The 27,991-nt window shown below is 41.2% G+C and overlaps 1 protein-coding gene across 1 annotated transcript; it reads left to right on the top strand.

Moving 5' to 3' along the window:
* On the top strand, positions 1–19,036 carry blnk (B cell linker). The gene is made up of 24 exons (XM_070915947.1): positions 1–69; positions 371–433; positions 8,244–8,290; positions 10,921–10,986; positions 11,524–11,570; positions 13,044–13,087; positions 13,181–13,286; positions 13,599–13,705; positions 13,900–13,972; positions 14,086–14,169; positions 14,994–15,019; positions 15,116–15,144; positions 15,264–15,284; positions 15,364–15,391; positions 15,488–15,539; positions 15,753–15,813; positions 15,916–15,943; positions 16,075–16,105; positions 16,593–16,668; positions 16,810–16,838; positions 16,982–17,037; positions 17,137–17,220; positions 17,320–17,475; positions 18,513–19,036. Exons 1-24 carry the CDS (start codon positions 1–3, stop codon positions 18,627–18,629), a joined length of 1,500 nt encoding a protein of 499 aa, XP_070772048.1. The 3' UTR covers positions 18,630–19,036.
* Positions 19,037–27,991: the final 8,955 nt, after the last annotated feature.

The following is a 27,991-nucleotide window of genomic DNA, read 5'->3' as shown; positions in this document are numbered from 1 at the left end:
ATGAACCTGCCGTCCAGAGAGGAGTGCGAGGGGTGGGACCAGGTGCAAGTAGCCTTATTCATGTGCAAGGTGAGTACAGAGACAAAATATGGAACTATCAGAAAACCAGTGGATGCTAAGACGGCATGTTGACCTATTTTCTCTCCATTTAAAAGTTCAGTGGTTCATTCTTGCTAAGGCATGTGCACTCTTTGACTATTTCTCTTCATTCCTGCTGTACATACACAACTCGAGCAACTGTTAACAGAAAGGGATCATAGCATGAGATGACAGGAAGACAAGTAGCATGAAATTATATTCAGTGAATCTGTGCAGTTAAATGTAAATGTCACTTCAGGAAACTAAATCAATATGTGTTTACTGCCCTCAGAATAAAATGCAAGACTGTGCTGCCACTGTAAGCAGACTGAGAATGAATGGACAAAGATTTCTGGTGAGTTACTCCCTCACATTTTCCTTCTTTCACCTGAATATTACAGAAAATGCCTGTTCTTGTCCCTCTTGCAGTTACGTAATCTACTAATCCGTTCAGGATCATATCTGGGTTGTGGTTATTTTCAGTTTGTTATTCTAATCACATCAAAATGGACAAATCCTCCCAAGCAATTATTATTATGATTATGGTATTAAAAACAGCAGAATAATTACATTTCCTTTAGCTGTTTGTGCCTGTTTTGCTGGGGGGGGGTGGGGGCAAACAACTATAAAAGTTGGTAAAAAAAAATCCAGTTCACAATGCCAAGCTTTTGTAACAGTTTCATGTGTTTGCAGGAGTTTCTTGTTAAGATTTAGCTGAAACCTAAACCTTTCAAAATGCTATTTCTTGAATAAATTGAGGAATAAACTTCACTATGAATCTTAAGTTTCGCTGCAGAACTGCAAATCTCCAGAGTTGAAAAACCGAGGAGAGTTTACAGGATATGAAACATGACTAGTGAAAACTCACTCGCTTGTATTACTTCCCATACTCTTTCGATATGTAATCAGTGGCCCTCCTAATATGGAAGTGGGTACGTCAGCTGCAACTTCTGCTTTGGCACTGCTCTCATTGCTTTGTCTTTGAGGGCCTGCTGCTGTTTCTGAGAAGCGCACTGACACAATGAGTGCAGGTGAAAACGGCCTGTGTGTCAGTGTGGGAGAGAGTAAGAACGGTGAAATGAGAATTAGGGCTAATAAAGCTGTGATGGAGGGGAAACTGTTTAAAGAGGATTTTATGCAGTGAAATAACTGAAGCATGGGTTTATAACCTCCTAATATTTAGTATTTGGAGGATCCTTATAATACCTCAGTAATACGTCCTGCGCATTGGCATGCATATTATTCATGTGTCCTTTTAGTGGCCACTTGTAAACACTTTTTGCCACGCTAACAAATGAGAGCAACAATCTATTCTTCTATTCATTATTCACTGACCCTGAACTGATTCCATTTCAGGCTGAATGTTGCATCATGGAAATATTTCCCCTATATCTCACAGGCTTACCTCCCCTAAAATATGCTCACTGTGGACTCTTCTCAGTCAAAATGATGGGTGTTTCAGAGCAAAGGCCTTGATGTGCAAGTTACCAGTGCAGATCTGAAAAATACATATATTTACAGTATGTGTATTGACTGATAGATCCCATAGCTACAGAGCCAGCCAGGACACCCAGGCTCGATTAAGGTCAGGTAAACCCATGCTAACAAGAATATTTTCACCATAGCTGCACAGCTGGCTACACACACCTTCAATTTAACCAGCTTCAAGGCTGCAGAGTCTGACAAACATTCAGAGTCATACGCTATCAGTTCAAATGTTTGCACCTAGTTGTGTTGGCTTTTGTTTGCTCTATTTGATTTTTAGCCTCGCGAGCAGGGCGGTTCTATGGCAACATCAGTCTTTGGACCTGAATATTTCAACAACTTATGCCATGGATTGCCATTTGACCAGAGGGAAGAGTGTTGAGCAGATCTGAAGTTGCATGAATATGACGCATGTAGTGACATAAACAAACATGCGTGCTCTGATGCTACCAAGGCTATCTTGCTTACCTGAATCATTATTTCAATCAAATTCATCTTGGCTCATTTTATTGTTATTATTATTATTATATTGTTAATGATTGATCCACTTGTGCTGCGCTGTAGAGGTACGAATTTTCATGAAGCTTCTGAAGGGGGGCAAAGTTTGAGAACCACTGAGTTAGCTGATGGATTACCTGACCAGTATACTGTAAGCAGAGGGCCTTCTGTGTATATAAAGAGTGATTCGTCTCCTTGTCCCTGTACCTTGTCCCTGTACCTTGTCCCTGTACCTTGTCCCTGTACCTTGTTCCTTACCACATACTTCACCACGTGTGTTAGACAGAACAGTGTTAATAAATCTGCAATCCTCATAGAGTTTTGTTTTGACATCTTCAGCTCTAAAAAGTAATTACTCTGAAGGCATTTGTCAGTTCGAGAAATGTTTTATCTTGGATTTTCTAGTGATGGAGTGGGTTTCAGTAGGTGGCACTCTTCAGTAATGACTGTTGTTGTTCATTGTAACTAATCCAGTTCCTCTTCTATTTTTGACACACAACCCGCTCTTGCCTCTGGCAGTGAACTCTCACTTCCTGTTGCATTTTACAACAGCAACTGTAAGCTTTGATGCTTTAGTGTCGGTTGAATCTCTAATGTGTTACAAAGCAGAGTGAAACAAAACACATATTTACTTACCTGTATATTTACATATGTTTTTCTACTTCAAGACCCCCCACACACACACACACACACTCAAAAATGTGTTTTCATAACAATAAGCTTAGATGTTTGCTCTTCACCGGGCAGAATGGTGTGCAGAGTTTGATACTATAAGGCTGTTATCTGAAGGGGGAAAGTCTGTCTTCGGTCACCTTAAATCAGAGTTTAAGACGTGTAAGTGCAAGCATGATTTTGTGACATCATTTCTACGCTGAGAATGGACATTTCAGTGAAGTAGGACCCATCTTGCACACCAAATATTATTTGAAGGAGAACATTTCCATGTGCCTTAAAACATGTCTGGAGGGGATCTTTAAATGTATAACATGTCTCTGCACCAACACCATTAAGACACATAGCCTGAGGATTTATTATTATACATGCATGTTCACAAACATTTTTCCTAAACCTATTTAGAGCAGCGGTATGCCTTCACTGCAATCGGTTTGCTGGAAATGCAGCAGAAAAGGAAGAATAATTGTTTATGATAAGCACTGTTTGACTCATCAGTAACTCAGCATGTGTCTAAGGGCAGAGAGGGCCTGTACTGTGGGCTCTGAATGTCATCCAGCGACTGTGCTGCTGCTGAGCGCTGCCTTTGGCCTACTTTCCATATTCATATGATGTTTATACAGTAGATGGAGCAAAGGTCATAAAATGCTGAAGTAAGTAGGGGACGCAGATCTAAACTGCACTCATAAGACGGGCTCTGCCTCGATTGCACCGTCTTCCCAATCCACCTACAACATCTCTTCATCACTTTGTGGCAAGAATGAGCGGCGAGCAAAAAAAACAAAAAAAACAATCTAATTCTGTCTCACTGGTGGGTGGCTGTACACTACAGTGTGGATGGGGAGCGGTAGTCAGTCAGCACGGCGCAGATAAAGGTAATCTCCATCTTTTTGATGCCGTGTTCACTCACGCAGGTAGACAGGTTAAAAGAGATATGTAGCAGATCAAAAGAACTGTCAGCCTCGATCCCCGTGACGCCGCCTGTGTGTGGCTGCTGCGTGAGGAAGTCACTTTCAACATCTGTGTACGACATCAACACTACAAACAAAGGCCACTCAAAGTAAAGGACAGCCTATGAACTCATATTTGGCAATATATATCACATGATTGCTTTGGTGTTGGTATCAAAGGCCTACAGTGGCATGCTGACAAATGATGTGTACTTAACAGGGTTGGTAAAAATGTATGTAGGCTGTAGTTAGAAAGAGAGAATTTTTAGGTGCTTATATAGTCCAACTGTAGCCTCACTAAATTGAATTTATAATTTGACACAGTCCCCTTGTAATTGATAATGGAGGAAAGTATGTGTTATATATATGTGTTAAAGGAGAAAAAACACCTTAAACCAGAATTAGCTTGTTACTCTTGTGATTTTGGAACATTTAGTGTCGATTTGTGAACATGTGGAAAGTCTCACGCCTAATGACAGTCATGAGACCTTGCACAGCTGCTGGGAAAGAACCAAAGGTAATTTTGTGGGCATGTAGCTGCGAAGCTGCTCTTTCTATCGTGAAATGAAACTTATTTAAAAGAAGTGCATTAACAAATGTTCTGTGCATCGACCCCTCCCCTTGCTGTTTGCCCTTCCAACAGAACAGACGGCCACATGTGAGCAGAAACAAAAAGTGGTCCCATCCATGGGGCTGTTCTTGGGTGAAACTGAGATTTCACACTGACAGAACTCTCGCTAAAGAGCTGCAAAAATGTGTGTACTTTCCAGGCTGTGTGCTTTAAACTTTGGCTGCTATACCCAGAGTGTTTGGGCCTCAGGTCATCTTACCCAACATCTGCAGAGATGTCTGAAAGCAAAGACCTTTTTGAACCTCAAGGAGATAGATCTGGCCTTTGCGAATATGCTGATGTTTAGCACATGGAATATATTACAGCAAGTTGTTTTCATGATTTAAAGCTGCTGTTTGTAGAATATTTTCGTATTATAGTATCTTTTAAATTATGTCGATGGCATCATTTTAAACAAAAGAAACAATCCTGGCAATCTATGTCCCACCCCAACTGTCTTTTTAGTCATACGAGTACCGTAGCTCTAGGGATGACAAATGTTGTTCCGTCAGTCGGTTCGTCCACCACTGACTTTGGTGATCCCCTGATTTTTCCTCTCGCACCAGCAGCAGGTCAAATGTGTAATTAGCCCAATAGAATCAGAATCAGAATCAGAATCAGAAATACTTTATTGATCCCCGGGGGGAAATTGTACAGTACCGGTGCTCCCATTCAAGAGTAAAGTAGCATAATTTAGAACTAAAAGTATGTACAAAATATAAAAATAAGAAATAGAAAATAAAAAATATACACATTTCCAGTATTTAAGTGAACAATGAGGTAAAAAAATATATGTACAATAACAATGTATATGTATGTATGTGTTGCACTGAAGTGTATGACTATATATGTATTGCACTTAAACATTTAAGAATAAATAGTGAGGTAGTGTATGAACAGGTGAAGTAGATACAGATTTCCAGTCTCTTCCTGAGTGTCTGACACTCAGAGGGAGGAGTTAAACAGTCTGACGGCCACAGGCAGGAATGATTTCCTGTGTCGCTCCGTTGTGAATTTGGGAGGAATGAGTCTCCCACTGAAGGTGCTAGTTTGGTTTCAAAATTTCTTCAAAGCTATTTCCAGTAGCCTTAGCTGTACTTTGTGTTAACTGCTAATAAGCAAATGTTGACCCACTAAACTAAAATGATGAACATGGCAAATATTATACATGCTAAGAGACTGCATTGCATTGTTAGAGCATGTTAACATTTATTTTAGTATGGCCTCACAGAGCCGCTAGCCTGACTGTAGACCAGTAGTCTTGCTAATACTACAACCAGATGGTGCCAGTGTCAGAAATCTAAATATTCTATATAATGTGTGGTGGATTTAGAAGAAATAGCAAAAAAATATATATTTCTAAGGACCAATAAAGCATTCATTCAAATAATCTTCAGCGTGCTAATAACACAAATTGCAAGCAAGAATTAATGCAAGAAAAAGATTGGACCACGGAGGCCGTACTTTCTGTTCACATATTCTGATAGGATTGTTTATAAGTTATAAAAACATGAAGATGTGCTCGAGTGCTGTTTCTAGTGAGGGCTCCTGGTCTATAGCACAATAGAGAGGCCGCAGCTTGTAGAGCTGTTGTGTCTCATTTGAACAAGCACAGACACTCCTATAAATAATTCAATGTGGGAGTAGTGCCTGGGAGTATCCACTGGGGCGGACTATTTGATATTTTATTCGGTGTCAAAAGGCTAAGTCTGATTTTATACCGATACTTTTTTTCCCCATGTAAGCCAGTGGGATGATCAAGTGTGTATCTGTGAGGCCAAGGTTCAGTTCTTTGAAGGAGGTAAAGCCTTTCATACTAAGTGATCTCACACTCTGATTTACAAATGATTAAATCACAAGCTCCGCTTTAAGGCCTTTCACTATACTATGGGCTTATTCCTAGAGGTAATACATCCTTTTGTTGCACCAAGGTTCCCATATTCACACTCTAAGGCAATATGAGCTGCATTATCAAGCCCCTCCCTGTGGAATATCTCATATATGTCATAAACAGCATTGAAAAAGTACTATACAATCAACTGTAGGCATCTTAACAGCGCATCATTACACTTGTTTCACAGGAGACTCTGCAGATAAAGGGGCCGTCCATTATTCATGTCTAAATTAACAAGCCATATTAGACTCACACCTTAACCCTTTAATCACAAGCCTCTCTCTGCTCGTTCATTTGACATCTTACAAACTTAAAACGCACAATATCCCAACTTTCACAAACATTTGCCGTCGATCTTCACTACATTACAACAAATATAAAACAGAAACGAGACAGAGCAAGTAACGACCCAGAGCAATGAATTATGAATGAAGAGGGGAATACATAATTTAGCGGGATTTGTTGCATATTTTATGGTAATCATTTCCTTTCATTTACGAATCACAATTGCCTTACTACAAAGCAGACATTAAATGCAACAAAAGATCTCAATGCAGCGGCCAACTGGATAAACCTTTTTAAATATTTGACGATTTATGAAATATTGTAAAATGGTGGTGGTGTGGAGGAGCAAGCTTCTTCACTTGAAAATTCTCAAAACTAAGGAAACTAGTGTGTCATCAGTTCTGTGTCCTTCATGGAGTCGGTTCATGAACTGTTAACTTTGTAAATCACGTATGTGAACATTACGTTGCTTCATTAAAAGACGTGCATACAGCACATCAATGCAATTACCTGGTTTGAATCTCCCATCCTGAAGCATTATACTATTTTTGAGCCCTTAATCAAGGCACCAAACCCCCATCAACGTCTCCGTGGCGTTTCTACAGTATCTGACCAACAGTACTGACAATTGTACGATTTGAAGTGCTTCTAGGTGTTAATATATGCTGTATGTATGCACCGATGAAGCGCTTTCTCCTCTGCTTTGGTTTAGTTTAGAAATGACATGAGGGTTACATTAGAAAAACAAACTGTGCTGTTGGCATGGCCCTTAGTGTAATGCTGCCACCTCCTGCTAGCTGAGAGGTGATGCAGGTGACGCGTTTGCATTGCAGCCTTGCAGTTTGTCACAATTGCTCGCTCACATTTTTTCTATACCGAGTTCACTTTTTCAAAACTCGTCACACAGTTCTCTTTGCCGACCTGCAGCTCACCGCAACAGTTCATCTTGCATCCAAACACGTCATGCACATCTCAGGATCAACTCTTGTACCCGAACGCTGACAACACTTTGTTACATTACTGTTGTCCTTGTAAAAGTATCTATTATTTATTTGTTCAGCGTAAATCCTGATTCCATTACCACAGAAAATAAGGTCACTTTTTTGATTGCATGGACTGTGCTCCCATGCAATAAATACAGTAAATGTCACAGAAATTAATCAGACATGCTGCAATGTACTTTTTGTGCCATTTTTGCAGAGAGCAATTCTAAGTGCACAAAATAAAACTAAACTAATTCCAGTAATGCAATACAAAACTATATATGGTCACTATACATACTTGTATAGGAGGGCTACAGATGTAGGAATAGTGCTGGTCAACCCTGTCTTCTGCATTTGGCTGGGAACCTGGGAAAGGATCTTTTTGCATGTCTGATCCATCCCTGTTAATCTTTTGCAGACACTTTGTATGTCCCAAGACACCCAGCATTCATTGAAAGAGACGTCTGATAATGTGGCTGGTGGCAGGAATGAAAATCGGTGCTCAGTGCTAATTAGGAGTTTAAGCATTTTTTCTTTTGAACAGTTTTGACAATAGTATGTGAACACGTGCAAAATGAATGTAAATTCACAGAGGTTTGGCGGTGCTAAATGTGTGTAAGCAGTTGTAAATGAACTGTAATACAATGACTGCTCAAGTGCATGTGTGCATGTGTATGTGAAGGTGACATACTTGCAGTGTCACCTCAGCTATGAGATATCACAGTCATTTGTGAACTCCCCAACTTGTCACCATGTGTTTACAGTTGATTTCTCTGATGCTTTCACAGAACCTCTCTGACAGTGACATGAGCAAGTTTAGTCTCATCCACCAACCGTAAGTCACACTTTTACACAGCTGTCATCACACACCTCAGTCATACCTTCATTTCCTCCCACCTTACCTCCCTCCTCCCAGTCTTTACTTCTCTCATCTCCTCTTGAATTCTTGTCATGGAATGCTCTTCAAATCCATTGGGTTAGTCAGTTTATTATCATCATCATCATCATTATTATTATTATTATTATCATCAAGCAATGAATGCCAAGTGGAGGTAATGTGCTATTTTCCTGAGTATAATATATAAAAACCTACATACTTGCCTCCGAAATAAATAAAACCTAAGAAATAAAAATTACAATGTGTTTAATATGAGTCCGTGTGTGTGTGTGTGTGTGTGTGTGTGTGCATACAGTGTTTGTACTTGTGTGTGCATATGCAGATGTTTGTAACGAGGTTTTGTATGCCTGCCTGACTGCACCTGCACATTTGTCTCCTTGTGTTTGTTCCTGTTTGTGTGGTATGTTGCTGTTTATGTATCCCCATGTCTGTGTGTGTGTGTGTGTGTGTGCGTGTGTGCGTGTGTGTGCGTGTGTGCGTGTGTGTGTGTGTATGTGTGTGTGTGTGTGTGTGTGTGTGTATGTGTGTGTGTGTGTGTGTGTGTGTTTGTGTGTATGTGTGTGTGTGTGTGTGTGTGTGTATGTGTGTGTGCAGAATCATTACTGCTAAAATCTAAATGAAAATGAAAACTTTATTGCAAAAAAAATAATACTGAATTTCTATCTGTGGTTAAATACAAGCTTTAATTATTACAGAATTTAAAGGGAAACTCCCATGTTTACATTTTAATTTTAAAGTTTGCGTAGTGTATCCCCTATCATGTAAAAGTGTTTGCTTTTTATCTAATAATTTAATTTAATGATTTTCATTTTCATTTATATTTTCTTCGCGGCACTAATGGTGTTAATGTGCAAGAGAAAATTGAATTGTAATTTTGTTGTATACCTACAAAGCACAGATGTGTCAAATTCAACTTCGGTCCTGGGCTTCCACACTGAACCAGGAAGTTACACATTGCTGCTGTAGCTTGGAGAGTATCCACTGGTCCTCTCAGACAGATAGACTCAATGTGGGCAAAATTAATATAATAATAATAATAATGATAATAATAATAACTCTGAGAGGATTTAGTCTTTGCTACTCATATCACAGCTGAAGAACTGACTGAGAACGAACTTGAAATGTTAATCACGTACTAGATATCACACCATTTTCTACTATTTCACATAGCCAGGAATAAACCAAACGTTTTGCCACTCATTCACCCAGTCTGTGACTTAGCAGGTGTATACAGTGCTGGGTCTTATAGAGAATGAACTGGAAACCACTTAGTGAGGTGACAGGGGTTTAAATTTCCCATAAGCATAAAAGTGTCCCCACTGGTTCCACATTCATTTGCAGCTCAGCAGCTCCAGATCAAATGGTGACTAAAGGCTGAAGAAAGACTCTCTTGGTGAATCATACACAGTTGGTTCCTTAAAATCAGACTGTCTTTTAAATTCTTTTCATTCTTGAACGGTATGGACGTTTCTCATCAACAGACAGGTTCATAGTTTCTCCTCCTCAGCTGTGACTGAATGTGATCAGAGGTAGAACATGTGGTGACCACGCGCACACACACACACACACACACACACACACACACTGTAGACTGTGGATCATCCTGCCAGTCCAACAGGAAGGGCTTCACACTCAAAACGCTGAGGATTACATCACGGTACTTTCCATGACACACCATGCATGACCTTACACATACACCGTTCTGTGCAGAAGATGATGTTAAGAAATGAAAGTCCATGGAGACGCTTGTGTGTGAAATAGTGGCAAGTGAATGGCTGACCTTGGTAAAAAAACTGCTCCTAAACATGCCCCCACGAACTTTAAGGCCTCCTCCAGTGACCTCATCCAGGTGATGTCTATATGTAGTTATCAGCAGCTGTTAAAATGGCAGTGTCCGGATGGAAGTGGGATTGAAGAGAGTCAAGAGAGATGTGATGTAGGAGGTTTGTTGAAAGTGCGTTCGCTGAAATCTGTTTTTGAGAGTGTGGGAGACGGAGAGTGGAAAAGAGAAGTGGTTTTTCTTACAGAGGCTGGCTAGAATGAATTCCCTCCCCTCTATGACAAAGACAGGACTTGTAGCCAAACACAGTGTTCATTTACATTCCTGCTAACAATCTGGCAGCACAACACGCGATGCACGAGAGGAATGAGGCCCAAAATGTAAACTCTTGGGTTAAACATGAATATGGATACGTTAGGTAAACTCGCAGCTCCTGCTACAGCAAAGATTCGGTAAGAAGTTTGATTTTACTTGATATTTCGCTCCCAAGTGGACGATGACACAATACCTTTTGGTAACGCTTTTTTAATATCTTCAAAACTGTCTTCGTTTGGCGCTTCGGACAAAAACTGAAAATACATTTCTTACATTTTTGCAGTATGGTGTCAGTAAAAGCATGTGTTACCTTTTAGTAAATGTATTTATTTACTTTTTATTTATCAGAAAAGTGATATAGAGGAGAGTTCCTAACTACTTGTCTAACACTTTTGCTCAGCTCATAATACTACAAAGTTGATTTTCTGAAGACTTGTTTATGAATGACAAAGCCGAATTCTGTTTTTTCCAGGCAGCTTCAGAAGATTGTTCAGGACATCAAGAAAAATGACGGCAGCTTACTGAATAAACTAAGAAGGTCAGTCTCTCGAACTTCATTCATTTGATCTCATGGACCAAAAAAAACACAGAAACACAGAAGTCCATCAGTCTAAATGTACGTGTATCGTTAAGTAGGCAGCAAGTCTCGGAGAGGTCTGGGGATCTAACAGTGCTGTGTGGGGTGTATATATGCATCAGTGGAGAATGTCAATTCCTCTTTCACAACCGTTGGAATAAGAGGGAGAGACCCACAGACCTAAAATAACTTCAACAGATGTCTGCTCTCTCACTTTCCTTTCCTGAAACAAGTCCCCTTAAGGCGCACAAGGACAGACACTATATTGACACATGTATCACAGAACCCTGTCCTGTCTGGTGACTGTGCACGTCAGTCCGCTAAGATAGACCATTCGCAGATTTAAGTGCATCACTAGTGATCCACTTTAATCATTTAAACTCAACTGAGGTCTTGTATTAATAGTAAGTGGATGTGTTCACGCTCCCAAATCATTGTCCAGTCGCTGTTAAGTCATGCATTGCCTGCTGCTGATGTCAGTGTCTTTCTGTATGGCAGACTGAAAAGCAAACCACTTCCAAAAGTACCAGCGCGAGATTACAGAGGTAAGAACTGAGTCATCATCTCTGCTTCCACAAGAAATATGTAAATAAAGCAGCGAGTGTAAATCTCTTGCCTCTACGTTCCACAGTGACACACACACAAAGACGTTATTAAAGGTTTTTATTACACTGGAAAAAGGACACAGTCGATGCACAGATGTCCAGAACATCTTTACCCAAGTGCACACAGTCCTCACAGTCTTCATTCTGCTTCACTCTGGGAGTTACCGTCTTTAAATCCCTCTTTGTGTTACTATGCCACCAACGAAACTCAGCAAGGAAACAAAGAGAACGTTTTGTTCTAAAAAAAAAAAGGAGTGTAACTCTGGAAGATACCCCACTTGATTTCTCTAAATCAGACTGATGAAGCCTCATTTTAACTTCAGCTGATCCTGGAACATATTTTTGCACAGAGCGAGGACTGTGGATTTTGTCCCCCATCACTTACATTGGAATCTAGTTAATGTGGGAATCTTTTAACATCCACTATGAACAGGAGGAATTATTATTCTCTATACTGAGTTTTTTTTTTATTATTATTATTATTATTATTATTATAGTGACCTTTAGCTCTTTCCCTGTACATATGGGCATGTTAGTATTGTATTAAGTATTGTATTAGTATTGTGTTGTGTTACGAACTTGGAAAAATGTGTGATATTTTTTCTCCCCACACGGACTATTACATTTTGCAAATGATCAAAATGATCAATGGGAGATCAATGTAAGTGAGTAAAAAGTACCATACTTCCTTTTGAAATGTAGTAGAGTAGAAGTATAAAGTATAGCACAAAACTGAAATACTCAAGTAATGTACAAGTAATTAAGTACAGTCATTGTTCTTAGTTACTTTCCAATGTAATGATTACAGAAAAAGACTAAAAATCAAAGATGTGAAGAAAGTTTGCAGCTTATTTCACTCGTCATGGAGATGATATTGTACACTGAGTTTCATATCGGCATGTGTTGTTGTGTTCCCAACAGCCCAAAACCAGCTGCGTTACTGAGCTTACCTCGGCTGTGCCTGGAGGGTCGTTCACACAACTAAGAAATGACGTGCATTAACGGTTTGGCCCCATGGAATATAAAATGTGTTTCATCTCAGTGCAGCCTGATAGAAGCCGTCATGCCCGTGAAACGTGCAGATTTACACAAACATTGCAAGTGAGCTGCAGAAACAAGTAGTTATCACACCACCTGTTCCCAGATGCTGTTTCTGTTCAAACTGCATCATCAAAACAGCAATTAAGTCACTTAGGTATAGAGATAACGCAATAGTTCAAGAGTTGAGGAGACACGCTCCACTGGGTCCTCAACAGCGGAAATGTGCACCTGCTCAGATGAATTTAATGCTGGTATTTAATACTTTTTATGCAGCTTCACAATTCAAATGTTTGCTTTAACATATAAGGGCCCCATCTCAGGCTCATTTGTCCCTCTTTGTAATGAAATGCCTTTAAATGTCCGTGTTTGCAGATGATGACGGGGAAGGCGACGACCAACTGTCTGAACCTGATTATGTAAGTTGTGGAAGAAATGTGAATCGGAGTCATTTCAGTTGTTGTTTTCGCCTGAGACATTTGTGTGAAACGTTACAAGTATGTTGTCCCCAGGATAATGACATGTGCGAGGTCCATGATGACAGCTACGAGCCTCCTCCCAGCCACAGAGTCTTCCCCTCAACTCCTTCTGCTTCCTTCCCGAGTGGGGAGTATGTTGGTCAGTGCATTTGACGTGATTACTATTTATACTATTTTTCACCGTAAATGGCAAAAAATCTGGCAACATCATTCGCTCTCCTGACGATGAAGTTCAAAATTCACATGAGCTTTGATTCCTTCTCGCACACAGTTTCTGTATCTTCAGTTGTTTCTCCTTTTCAGTCATCACTCTCTTCCTGCTGAAGTTGCATTTGTTCGTTTGCCCCTTCGACAGACACCCGGAGAGAAAGCCACAATACACAGAGGGCTTCAGAGTGATGCTTCATGCAAATGCTGATGTCCTCTTTCGGCTTCTGCTTCTCCTTTCCAGATAACTGCCGTAATCGGCCCCACCGGCCACCCGGGAAGCCCCTCCGCCCAAAAGGCAAAGCCTCCAAACAACTGCCCCCTGAACCCACCCACGCGGGGAGCGATGAAGTAAAGCAGCTTTGATTCCCCACCTCACGCATAAATACTGTACCGCAGGCCTGTGTCGGGCTGAGGCTTTCAGAAACATTGTTGTGTCACTGAGGATTTCGCCATATCCTGTGTATTGGTAAATACCTTCCATTGACAGTGGGCAGCTGACATGGCCCCCCTTTTCACAATATGTTGTCTTTGTTGTTTTGTAGGAAGACTACATCACTCCAGACGGCAGTAATGATGATGACAACTACGTAGAACCCGCAGAGAATCCAGCCTCCAGTAAGATACACATCAATTTAGAGAGGAGAAAGACAGCAATGTGGATACCACTGCTGCAAGGACCACTACTATTCAAATATATTAATAACAATAATCTCCATGCCTCTCCTCAGATCCTATGATGCATGGTGGGAGCAGAGCAGGGAGGGACCGACCCGCGTTGCCTACACCTGTACCAGGGCGTCCGTCGAGTCCTGGTAGGTACAACAATAACCGTGCTGTACCTCATGTTCACAAGGGGTCAACCTCCAGAACTATTGGTCCTAATAACCTGTGCTAATAAGAAGAAACTGTGCGTGCTTTAATGGGGTGAACCCACTCCTTGTATGATCACATTTAATGAGTCACTAGCTTTAAAACAGTGTTGATGTATTTCACAATGTGTCACAATCAAAAAGAGTATGAATGGTAATGGTAGTGAATGGTAATGTTAGCATGCCAACATGCTCACAATGACAATGCTAACAGGCTGCGCGATGTTTAGCATGTATAACGTTTACCTTGTAAATCATCTCAGTGTGGCGTCTCACCAGGCGAACATTTGCTAATTTGCAGTAAACGGCTGAGGCTGATGGAAATGAACACTTTGCAGGTATTTGGTCATAAACCAAACTATTCCCTAGATGAAAAATGAAGGATTTACCAAAGTTATTACAATTCATCCTGAGGGAGGCACGAATGCGTTTACCAAATTTCATGTTTCATATATGTGACATTTCACTCAAAACCACAAACGTGAACCTCCCGGAGGCGCTAGTGGAAAAGTCTGGGATCACCAAACCACCATCGCCATGCTTGGAGCCACGCTGCCGGCAGTTTATAGGCCAACTCACGGGAAGTCTTTGTAAATACACTACAATGAGCGACAAGTCAAAAGCACAAACACAAAAAAATGCTTAGGGGCAGGTACTGTTGCATGCTGAACACATGTTTAAAGCGATGAAAACAGTGCCATCCAGCACCAGAACGAGGCTTTTGTGGTTCTGCCGTGTGCCTAATTTTGGCTTTGGTTATTTTTCAGACGTTTATGAAGTCCCCGACAAAGAGGTAGGCAGTTTGAGTAACAGCAATTACATGTCATTTTTTAAAGGTACATTCATGTGTGGGAACTGATTGTGGTTCTGTTTTATGGCATCTGTACAGGAGAACTCAGTACCTCTTCTAGCAAGCAGGTCAGTGTGAGACTGCCTTGACTTCGGCTCATTCCTGTAATTGTGCAAACATACAACAGAAAATGACGGTATTTTAGAAATAATTGAGACTAAATTATTTCCTTGCATCTACCTTGCAGACCACCGAAACCCAGCCCCAGGTTAGGACTGACAACACTCAACTCTCTCTCCATCTGTTAGGGAGTTTTCACAAAACACTGACTTGTTTTTCTTTTGCAGACTGAATATGAGGAGATCTCCTACTACTGTAAGTGATGACAAATGAACAAGGTTTCATGCAGAGCTCTGGTGTACGCTGCACAGTCAGGAGGACACTGACGTATCGGTATTGTGATTTGTCCAGGTCCAGGAGCCCACAGGGGAAGATGAATACGAAGTTTGTGATCCAAGTGATTGTGAGTATTAAATCAATTGTTTGCCCCTTAGTTCTTCTTAAGAAAGACCGCTTCTATCGTTCGAGCGTATTACGCCATCTAGAGGACGGCCAGTGGAAGGAGGAAAAGATGTTTCCCCACTCTGAATGGGCAATAGTAATTACTGTTTACCGAAGATAACCACAGTCATAATAACTGGTAGATCATTTGTCATTGCATTGTGTGCTCCTGCAGGCTCCAGGGATAAACCTGCAGAGGGTCCTCCTCTACTCCTACCCAAACCTTTGCCCAGAGAGTAAGCATCACTTAGCTAATTATATTCACTGTGACCTGTTTAAGGTTTAATACGGGAATAACTGATTGTCTGATCATCTTTTTTTCTTTTTTTTTTTTTTAGGAGGTCACCAAAACCACTTGTAAAGCCGGTAATATTGAAAAGTCCAATTAATTCCAAATAACACGTTCAATCATCATGGCCACTGTCGACATTAGTATGTACTTTTGTTTATGATGCTGAAAATCATTAAATATCACCCTTTTTTTTTTTTTGTCGCAGAGGCCAGATTTAAAACCTTGGGAATTTGAAAGTAAGTGTTTATATTAATTCAGATACTATATGTACATCTTATTAGTCACACCAGTTTTTAGTAAACATTGTAAAATAAGCTTATTAGTGCCAGTCACCTCTACGATAGACATTTTGTCCACATTTAAACCCGCTTTGAAATGTTACCTGCGCACATTTAATTGACTTTTTTGTGTTGTCCGTGTGAAGGCGATAATGTGGTCCCTTGATGATCTGATTACATACATATGCCGCACATACATAAGAGTGTTTATTGATGTACACTGACGACTCAGTTTGAAGCACTTATCACTATCACTTGCAGATTTTCCACATGAAATCTATTCAAGTTAAAAGCAGATAAAGCAGGTTCAATTTGTACACTATGAGCCTTGAAACAACCGAAAAACGTATCTATATATTTCATTTGTGGAATTTGCCTTCAATTTCTGCTCATTACTGAACAACAAACGTGGCCTAATAATTGCCGTTTGTCTGGATCTCGACAGGTCGAACGCTGCCTGTGATGCAAACTGGCCAGAAGCCCCCACCAAAAGCTTTTTCGCTGGACTTGAAACGACCAAAGTAAGAAATGCAGCATAGAGTTTTACACCATGCATTATATTTACACGTTTAAATGCGTCTCAGCTGAGGAAAGCTGGCTGTAATGGCAGCCTTGTGCTCTGTATTTACCGTGGGCTGCTCTGCTTGTGGTCTCTCTTGCAGAATTCCTTTTCCTCACCATACCTCCCCCAGTAAGTCCGGCCCCTGCTTGTGTCTCACAGCGGGTTAACAACCATACGTAGAGGAGGCTTTTTTTCATACTTTTTTTAAGGTACATTTCTGCAGTATCGAACAAAACAGCATTGTTCTAATGTTTGTGTCTCTGTTGTCCCAGAACCAACTGACAGAGGAAGTGTTTCTGCTGAAAATGGCTCGATAGAACAAGACATGGTGTGCTCTTACAACATCATATTGTAACAAACTATATTCATACAATATATCCAGAGTGGTGGTTTATAATTCCTCTGTTCCCCATTTACTTTATCTCAGGACGCAGACATGTATAAGAAATCCTGGTATGCCAGCACATGTGACCGCAAGACTGCTGACGACGTCTTGGTCCGCTCGAATAAAGTGAGAATTATTTAGGAGAGCCCGGTCATCCAAATGAGCAGCATGCGGACTACATCCCATACCCCTGCTGGCTTTGAATGTGAGCGCTTTCTGTTTCAGGACGGGGCGTTCATGGTGAGGAAGAGCTCCGGCCAGGACGCACAGCAGCCCTATACATTAGTGGTGTTTTATAAGGGCAGAGTGTACAACATCCCGATCCGCTTCATACCAGCGACTCAGCAGTACGCTCTGGGAAGAGAGAAGAGAGGGGAGGAGGTACACTGCTGGGCTTCTCACTTTTCTTGACTGTCACTGTGGCCTGTGGTCGATGACAAACTGGCTAAATGGAGGTTGTAGGGGTTAATCAATGTTTTGCCCAAGGTGCTTTTAAGTATATATGAATTGTAGAAAAAGCCACGCGTGTGTGTCTCCCTGGGCAGGCATGTTGATGGCTATGTCTGTTTTTAAGTCCAATAATGAGGCTAAAGCTATACAATCTGTAGTGATATTCGTTTGCCAAATAATGTTTAAAAAGTTCAGAATTGAATTACATGCAGGGTGAAAAGCCTCTGAAGTAACAGCTGGACCACAGGACAACCAAAAGTCATTTTACAACAACATCTCAAATCCTACCCTCACCTGCATCATATTGTACCAGTGCTGAGAAATATTGCCCGGCCAATGGGCGCTACCTTCTGTTCAAGTGTGCGACTGTGGCTTGACGCTTGTGAATCATCGTCATTTCGTGTCATCACATCTAGAAAATGTGACGCATGGCGTTGTGAGATTGTTAGCAGAGTCCTATTTTGTTCCATCCTGGGAATTTTTAAGGGCACTACGCTGAGCACTTAGAATTTGCACATTCAAATAAAGTGACGGTGACAGTGAATAAGGTGCACTATGTAGTAAATAGGGTGTGATTTCAGGCAGTTAGTGAGCACAACACCAGGGCTCTGAAACAGAAGCAGCTACGTGGATCTCAGCCATCGATACTTTTATTGTTTGCACCTGTGCTTTTCCTTCTGCGACACGTCGAAATGTGCGAGGTGGAACACCGAGTGTGGGAATACTTCAAACTGAGGACGAAATTATTCAGCATTTGAATTTGATGTATAACAAATATATATAAATATAAAAAAAAAAACTGTTCTCCAGTTTAACTGGCAGTTACTTGGTTAGCTGAAATAGGTAAAGGGAAGCTTTTTTTATTTTATTTATAACCATCAAAATGTAATGTTAAATTTTAGCCCATTAACCTGTTTTCAAGGACACTTCATTCTAACTTGATGGTCATATGTCTTTTTTTTTTCCAGTATTTCAGCAGCGTCGCCCACATCATCGAGAACCACCAGAGGAGTCTTCTGGTGCTGATCGACAGTCAGAGTAACACCAAGGACGCCACCAAACTGTGCTACCCTGTGAGGCCCTAGATGACCCCCGCTGATGGCAAACAGCAGAGTGATTGGACTAGTGCATCCTAACGTGCTGCGTTTCCTGTCACACTGTTTACAGACCTCATTATCTGACGCTTCCCCCCTCCTCCATTGTTAATTTGAGGTCCTGTCAACAGGACTGTATGCTGGACCTGCCTGCAGAGCCAAAGTAGCACTGACTCAGAAGACTTTTTAACTCGTGTTTTATTAAGATGGGTTTTTTTTTTTTTAAATTCTCAGTCAGTAAACAGTGTATTAAAGTGAACGCAAGGAATGAGATGAGTTGCTGTAGCTGAAAGAAGTAGGTAAACAAATAATCCGTTTATGACAGCAATACTTGAGGGAGCCAAAAATACAAGGATGTATATTTTGTTTTAATAAAACTCTTTGCGTGTGTTGTATGACTCAGCTCACATCATTATCAGTCATCACAAAATGCCACCAGGAACTGACAAAGTGGTTCATTTATTTTGCCGTTGACAAGTAATGCTATCATACTCATGCACATTTGTTGCATAACAAAAATTCCTAGGCACTTAGTGAAATTTCTCAGGTAATATTTTACAGTACCTCTATCGGGACTATATACAATTATAAATCTTTCATCTAAATTGAAAAAAAAAAATGTATATATATATACAGTGAGTTACTGACACTGAAGTGTGAGCTCCAGAAACAGGAAAACATGCACAATATCAGTATATAGGACAGGTACATCTGTCCAATGGTCCTTGACTGACGCACACACACGCACGCACGCACGCGCACACACAATGCCACGCGCACGCGCGCACACACACACACACACACACACACACACACACACACACACACACACACACACACACACACACACACACACACACACACACACACACACACACACAGTTCCCTTGCTGAGAATACTGAGGGATCATGGCTGCATAAGGAAATGTTTAGCCACAGTAGGACACTGGTTGAGATTGTCAAAGGCTTAGGCCTGATAAGGTGAGGTAATGGGGAAATATAAACCCTCCTTTCATAGTGCAATTAAAAGACAAGATTATCATTTCAAGTCAAGAAAGTGATGAGAACTGATGGAGAGAGAAAAAAAAAAAAAACATGATCAAATCCTCTAGGCCTCTTGAATCCAGATTTAAAAAGAAATCATTTTGATAGTATTTCATTGACATCACAAAAGACTTTCACTTATTTAAATTAATCGTGACTTTAGGGATATCTGCTTCCAATGAAAGGAATGCATGAAAATATACCTCTTACAGATAATGCTATACTGGAACATCATTTGGAGTTTATACAAAAATGTTACAAATACACAGATTCTTCCAATGGCCCAAAAGAGCATAAAGAAAAGCATATAAAGGCTAAACCTACGAGTCATAAATAAATGTTGAATAAAACAGCTTATTGTCTTTTTCATTTTTTTCTCGTTTTTTTTTTTAAACACAGTTTTGGTATATCTGAGTAACTTGAGGGTCTCTGCGTCCCATTCCAAAAACATAAATATGATAGCTACCACGCTGTATAGCCTACCCGTACATAAACTGATTCATAAAACTCAGATGTTATGGCAAATATACATATTACAGTGTTCTATAAAAGATTCCATACGACAGTGTACTTAAATCACCTTAAATAAAGCAATTGCGTAGACAAAATACAAACAATACAAAGTACTAAATTATCAACACCACGTCCTTGTGGCTTTACAAATAAATCACTGATCTACAAAGAGTTTGTATCAAGCTACTATGAAGCTAGAGAGACAACAGGTAAATGTTTCAGTTACCCTGAGAACGTGAACCCTCCAGGAAGCCTGATCATGATTTGATTCTCCTCAAAACCAACCAATCATAATTAAGACTTTAAAAAAAACTGAGGAGGCTGGCTATCACAATGTTTCCATTATTGTTTTCGTGTATTGCAAAAGTTATCTTTTTCCGAACTATTGTTTGTTTTTTCTTCCAGTGTGTGCGACATTTAAGAGTTTTCACAGTTTGGCCTTTTCCACTCCATCAGGTGTCGCTGCCGATGGAGCATCCACGTTTCCTGGCTTGCAAAGACCCTGCCGCAATACCAGCAGCGAAACTTCGTCGCAACGTCCCTGCTGGGGGAGACTGCACCGACTACTTCGTACTTTTTCCTGCTCACCCTACGAAGTTTTAATTTCAACGTGAACCTCTCCTGTACAGAGTTTTTGCCATGCCCCGCAGGATCAGGCTGGGCATCTGCCGGGTCGTCTGTCTCAGGGACCTCGCCGTTCATGGCCGAGAGAGCGCTCACAGTTCTCCGTGACAGCACGACCTTCTGCACCTCTCCTCTGTACCTGTTCACGACCTCCATGATCCTGGCCACCTCGGGGATGTCGGCGTCCGGATGATTTAGCACCACAACAGGCTGGTCTCCCGCTGGACGCTTTACCAGCTGAGATGGGTTTATGGCTACTAACTTCAGGGTCCTCTCCAGGTTTTTTGTGACCAGCTGCCACTGCTGTCCAGTGACTGGTGAGGGCTCCTGTTGGATGGCTTTCCCTGCGGGCAAGTTGCCGTTGCTGAGGAGATCTGGGAAGGAGTCTGCTGGCACTTCTCCGTCTCTCATCCCCTCAACGCTCTGCTCTGAAGAGAGGCTGAAGTCTGAGTTTATCTTACCTGCAAGACAAAAGTCAAAAACAGACAGTTTTGCTATTTCTCTTGATTGTAAAATTTAAACGGAACATTCAAATGTATCTCAAGAAAATGGCACTGCATGTTAAATCCTTAACCATTACGTCTATGTGGAAACTTATAATTTGCCGGCTTACCCTGTGGTGTAATAACAGGTTGGGAAACAGGGGAAGACTTGGTGTAACTGCTATAATGAGTCACTCCATCAGCGGCTGAACTCATCTTATCGTCCGATACATGGCAGTCCATGCCACCGCCTGATGTTTGAAGGTGTGTGTTCTCTGGGCACACCTCTATTTCAGTCGCAGGTGCAGCCCTCAAATGTGGCTGACTTGTCCTACCAGCTGAATTGCTGTCGTCAACTTCCATTTCCAAGAGCTGCAGTGGCTTCTCCGCGTCATCTCGCATTTCTTGATTCGTCGACGGCAAGCCTTCGAGCACGACAGGCGCATTCCCGTCCATATTTTTAGACCCCACTGGCTTCGCAGCACAACCGGGGGTTAGCTCTTCTCCTGGCTTTGATTGTGGATTTGAAGTGATGGCTTCAGAGGGGTCGCGTAGGTCAGTTACGGAAGCTTTGGTCCATTTCTTCTGGTGCACTTCTGTTAGCGTGTTCTGGAGAATCTGCGCCGTCTCCTCCAGTGTTGTATGAGGGATTGGCAGTCCATGATAGTCATTCGTCGGACCACCTCCTGATGGAGACGAAGACCTTTGCGACACCCACTGCTTCTCCTTCACTGGATTCTTCTTCAGCACTATCTTTAAGGCCAATCCCGATGATCTCTTATCCACTCTTTTACATGGGGTCCTTCTTTTCCGTCTTTGATTTCGTCTCTTGTTTTTTGGTAAAACCTTATGAACCTGCACTTCACTCTCATTTGTCAACTTCAGCTCACTGGAGATATTGATCCCGTCCTCCTGCATAGGCTCCTCATGTTTTTTACCATGTTCATCTATCTCAGTCTTTAATTCCTGATTCTCTCTGTTTTCCTGCATTTGAGTGCACTCAGATGGCTCATTTTGGGCTGGCATTGAGACGTCATTATTCAGTTTGGTTTCAGTCTGCGGAGACTGTGTATGATCATTCAAATTTGACTGACACCCATTTTGGTCAACTACACAGCAAGCATCAGCAGCAGCACTTTCGGTTTCCTTATCTGACGATGTCATCATTTGCAACCTTTTGGCGTAAGTAGCACCGTTCTGATCTACCGTTATCTTGTTCTTGACTGTCAGGACGGTAAGATCCGACGAGTTCGACATGATGCCATTCTCCGACTTTGGATGAAGATTCATATCTTGGGGAACATTTGACAGAACGCTTTTAAGAGCCTTGGTCCATTTCTGGTCACCGGTTTCCCCAGCAACAGATTTCATCAAAAACTGTTGAGTCTCCTCTAGAGTGGTTTGTGGATCGGACAGATGGCAGTATTTATCCAGGAATTCTCTCCCTGGCAGAGAAAGGCAGTCCTGTGTCAGCCAGCACATTTCCCTAACAGCACTTCTTGTTAATCTAGGCTTAATTTTTGGGATTGGGTCATTGGGTTTCATTGCTATGGAATGAACCTCCTTCTTTTTCTTCCTTCGATTGCCATTCTGGCAAACATGGACAGCTTTAATGTGCTTAGTAATCAGGCATTTCTGAGATGCCTCATAGCCACAGTGCTGACAAAGTAAAGTCTGAGTGGTTGCTTTAGGCCCAAACTTGTTCTTGTCCTTTGTATGCAGCGACAGATCATCATCAGCTTCTTCCAGGCACAAATTATGTGCATACATGTGCTCTAAAAATACTCTAACCTCACCTGTGGAGAATTTCTGACAAATTTCACACGAATATTTGCCATTTTGGCAGTGATGCATGGTCAGGTGCGCACTGAATTCAGGCCATGTGCGTTGAACATTGTCATTACAAATGCTGCAGCTTGAAAAAGTGTCCTTGTGGCTTAATAGATGGACCTGAAGGTAGGAGAACTCATGTGTACTAAAAGCACACATATGACAGGAAAACACTGGTGGGCTCCCTCTGTGTTTTTCCTCAAAGTGTCTCACTAAGCCTTTAGGAACATACTCCAAGTTGTCCGTACATTGAGAGCATGCGAACCTGAGTGTATTCCCGCTGTCATTTGTCCCGTGCTGACTCTGTTGTATTTCCTGGGGGGGTTTCTTTGATGAAGGCCACACTGTGCTTTGCTCCCACTCCTCTGCTATCTTCTTTGGTCCATGCTTATCTTCACTTTGCATAGTTGGGGTCTGAGCGGCAGTCTTCCTGAGGTGGAGCCGTTTGTGCCAATCTCTATTCTTCTTGTTGACACGCCGTTTATTATCTCCTGCGGAGGTAGCTGCGCCGATATCCACAGAGTCCATGGTTTTACAGGCTTCTGGAAGTGCAAGAAAACAAGAAAAGAATGAGCAAAAAATAACAACACTGCTTCAAAGCGAATACAACAAATCAAGGAGTGCTTGTTTCAAATGCATTTCCTTTTGTTTTGAGTTGAGAGCGCTGTCTCTTCATTTCAAGGTAAACCCATAAAAAAGAAGCTGCACTCACAGTCCTACTTTGCATGTCATTTTACAAAGTCCACCTGTTGCTGGCTGTGGTTCCAAATGCCTGCATGCATGAATATTAATTCATCACACTCAGATCAAGAATAAAGCGAGGAACTTAGAATCCTATCAGCCACCAGGTGCAGTAAACTGCACTTAAAACTCACCTGCTCACACAATAGTTATGAACTTCATAGTCTGCTTCAAACACACCGAAATGCGCTACGGTGGGAGGTGCAATTAAAAACCTCCCAACACTAACAAATGCACCAATTAAAGGACTAGGATAGCTTGAGGTAGCACTTCTTAGCAGCAGATTAATCAGAGAATCGTGCGGCCATTGTGCAGTTTGACTTAACCACAACAAAGTGATGAGACTGCCTTTGTACCGAGCAACGACCGCCTCGGGAAAAGTGAACTTACGACAAAACTATCCCACTCTGGTACTATTAGAGCCTTTTTCCTTTGGCACGTAAACACATGTTGTTATCAGGCACCCGAGCTAACTGCTGAAACGTTTTCTGGAACAGCGTTTGAGTGATGTGAATTAACGTGACGCGACAACAGCTTACAAAGGCGAAATAACTTGAAGAATAAAAAGCGTAGCAACAAAGTTACGCCAGACTAGTTTTTTTCAACCTTGCATCGAGTTATTTAGTGCAGATAAACCTACCGGGTGCTTTAAATGAACGATAAAGCTGGAGTTATACGTGTCGTTGTCTCGGTTTTTACCTTTTCTTTTGTGGAGAGCTTGACAGCTCAGCGAGTGGCAGCCATGATGGTTTCATACGGGGATTACAGCCTCTGAGCTGCTTTAGCCTTTTAGCCTGGTGCCTCCGACCGACAGCCGTCCTGTCCCGGGCCTACAGATAAAACACAAACACCGAGCTGTGTTAAAGCAAAACACTTCTCTCCCTGCATTAATGTCGTGTTTAATTCATATGGGGATAATCCACTTCTGTCAGCGTAAGGTAAAACCACCCCCGGAAGGTGTAAAATAACATTTCAGACAAGCATTAATGAACCTCTTGTCCCAGCAAAGACTGTCCTCATCAAACTAACGTCAACTGGTGGCAGCTACATCCGTCAAACAAATCGCTTCAAGTCGAATTCCCGTGCTGGATATAATGGAGAGTGCAGGATGGCAAACAATAAGAATGAAATATTCATAAGTGTCACTGTCAACTACTTCAGTCACATAATGTATCCTTGTAAATAACCGCTGCCAGACAAGCAGCTTGTTGCCCCCCCCCCCCGCATTGTATCTGCCCCACACATCAGGACTAGAAACCCACCTCAACACACAAGTGAGCTATGAAATGAAACAAGATGTTTATCTATGAAAACATGCAGCATTATCAGCATTGTCATGTGTGAAAATACTCATTTATCAGCCTCTGGGTGAAAGACATTCAAGAACTTCGGTGGTTAAAGGCCCCTGATTGATAGCAACAACAAAAAAAATACATTCATTTTGTTAAACTTAAATGATAAATAATCAGTGTACTGTTCTTATTGTAGTTTTTCTTCCAAAGATAAGAGAGCTGTATTAGGCTATGTAATCAAATACGTAGCCTCCTGATTATGTCAATAAACGAACCGAGAAAACCAGAGAATTTGTGTTTATACAATCATTCATTCAGCAAGGAAGCAATAAGAATATGATCAAGTTCGCTTATGTTACAGTGGGTAATGTAATGCCCGTTATCTTGCAAAACACTGTAGTCTACTTCTGCTAGAAGCTGGGCACCCTTTGTCTTTCGAATCTCACAAATCACATTAACACACAATGAAGGGCTACTCCCTACCATTCATATAGGCTGTATTTTAATTCACACCCATGACCTTTTGGTGATCTTTGATGAGACTCTTTAACATGAATTTGTAAAGAAAACTATATGTCCTCCAGAGACATGTTGAAAGTAATTTTTGTATTTACTGATTTTTATGCATTGGACCAATGTATTATTTCTACTTTACTTACATGGCCCTTCAGTAGCTTTTATGTATAACCTTTTGACTTCAAGTGTGACTTTGTCAAAAATTATTACACATTTGACACCAGGTGAGTCATTCAAGATCTTTGGCAGATTATCTCAGATGTAAATAGACCCAAAAGATGACGTTCCTTCTGAAAATACTGCGGGAAACATACTGCCAGTACTGATCCAGTGTAACATTAATAACTGAAAGACAGGCAGCTTTCTGTTGGGAGAAAGAGCAGCAGTGGGTTGTTCACACTCCTGAGTAAGTCAATGGCTGTAAGCTGCCCTCCACCAAGGCACTGCATGACACCAGGGGGAGGGAAGGCACAGAAGGGAGGGCCACCAGCTCCCTCCACCCAGGACACCATTTGCTACCATTTGTTACCCTTTGGGAGACAGTTTAAGTCCAATAAGAGCAAGACTACCCACCACCTCAACAGCTTCTACCACAGAGCAGCTAGCAGTACCAATCCTCTTGAGACTCACCCCCTGCATTCAGCCACAATCTCTGGACTGCTCTTTTTTTTATTATTTATGCTCAAAATGGCTATTAATGGTTATTTCTTTGTTGAATTTGCACTAGTGCTCCCTGCAGAGCATATAAAGAAATAAAGAGTATGTAAGGTTAGTTTCAGCACAGTATAACTGCTAAAATGGTGATGAAATTGAATTTAGCAAACCTAGTTTTATAAATATGGTTCCTGGATTTAGATGTTTCCAAAGTAACATGATTCATTATTTATGCCAGTTCTTTACAGGAGGATTGATTTGGGACTGATCCACTGTTACAGGATACGTTGGATCTTACTGACTTCTACACTTCTTTGCAAGCCACAGAAGAGTCAACACACTGGTTTTACCTTCTGGAGTCATTTAATAAATCTTGTTTTTTCCCCCCTGGTACTGCTGGCAAAGATGCTGCTCGAATGCACATAGCTATAAGTGATGTATCAGCTGTGGTATTTAATTATGTATACAAACAATTTCTCTCTGTGTCTTCATCAAATTGAGGTGTTCAGGTAACGTGGGACTGTGCATTAGATTAGTTATTTTGCTCTTCAAAGACAGGGAAGCCTTTGTAACATTGATGCTGCCTTAACCTATTTGGGTCAAATTGAATTGTGCTGTGCTGCCGGGGCAAACTGACCCATTTTGAATTTGCACTACAAAACTGACTCAATGAATTATTTTGTCAACATGGAACTCACCATGCATGGCTTCCTTTCTGGAAAGAACACATACAGGAATGCATTTAAACTAGGTACGCAGAAAATGTTTATATTGTTCATCGTGATTTAGTTTAGATGAACAACCAGGCTGACCTGGGCGTAGAGAAAAGGGATAAGTAGGTGAAACAAGACTGGTTATTGTAAATGTGCCAAATAGATGATTTCACATCGTGTAACATTAGCTAGATCTCAACAGTGGTCTCACAGCAGCGTATCCAGACACATATGACTGCTTACACTCATTACACTCAGAGATAGTGACAGATAGGTGTCCCTGAATGTTTTATACTGTAGTAAAATATAAGTTCAAAACAAATAGGACAACATCCTGCCTGACACACCATGTCTCCGTTTATTTCCAGGATAGCCATTATTTAACAGTCCAGTTTATTATATATTTCCATGTTTCCACATTGCTTCAAAAGCCCCAAAATGTCCCAGGTCAAGTCAACCTGGCTGATGTCAGCATTATCAAAAAGTAAACAGCAGGTCACTGCTAACTCTTACAATGTATCACTTCTTGTTTTCGTGTCCTGCAAATGTGCAGCACAGTGTTTATAATAATCTAACATGCTACAGAGAGACAGTTCACTGATGTTGATGAATGTGAAAGTGATAAATCTGTCTTTAAGATTCTTTTCAATATCCATTTGCCGTGTCATCATGAGCTCTGCCTCGAGGTGCCACTGACAACGACATAAGAGTGCTTATTTCTAACAAAATCCAGAGGGATTCATTGGAAGCTTTATTGTCAGACTTTATTGTAACAAAGTGAAAGTTACCAGCTGTTATTCACGGTTGGCATAAATAAAATGAAATCTTATTGGCCAGATTTTCAACCAATAGTAATCTACTCTTTATCATTTTTGTTTTCCAATAGAATACATCTATAGTCATTGGCATATCTTGCTCTGGAAAAGTGTAATTGCCTTGTAATG

This window comes from Enoplosus armatus, chromosome 12 (assembly GCF_043641665.1).
Source record: "Enoplosus armatus isolate fEnoArm2 chromosome 12, fEnoArm2.hap1, whole genome shotgun sequence".
Lineage (NCBI taxonomy): Eukaryota > Metazoa > Chordata > Actinopteri > Centrarchiformes > Enoplosidae > Enoplosus > Enoplosus armatus.
Note: the sequence above shows the minus strand (reverse complement) of the source record. Positions and strands in the feature narration are given on the sequence as shown.

What these genes read in the sequence shown, in the direction of transcription:
- blnk (XM_070915947.1), top strand. Translation starts at nt 1, where the DNA reads ATGAACCTGCCGTCCAGAGAGGAGTGCGAGGGGTGGGACCAGGTGCAA. An exon ending in AGGGCGTCCGTCGAGTCCTG is followed by an intron (nt 14,170 to 14,993) that starts GTAGGTACAACA and finishes GTTATTTTTCAG; the next exon opens with ACGTTTATGAAGTCCCCGAC. An exon ending in TGAGGAGATCTCCTACTACT is followed by an intron (nt 15,392 to 15,487) that starts GTAAGTGATGAC and finishes TGATTTGTCCAG; the next exon opens with GTCCAGGAGCCCACAGGGGA.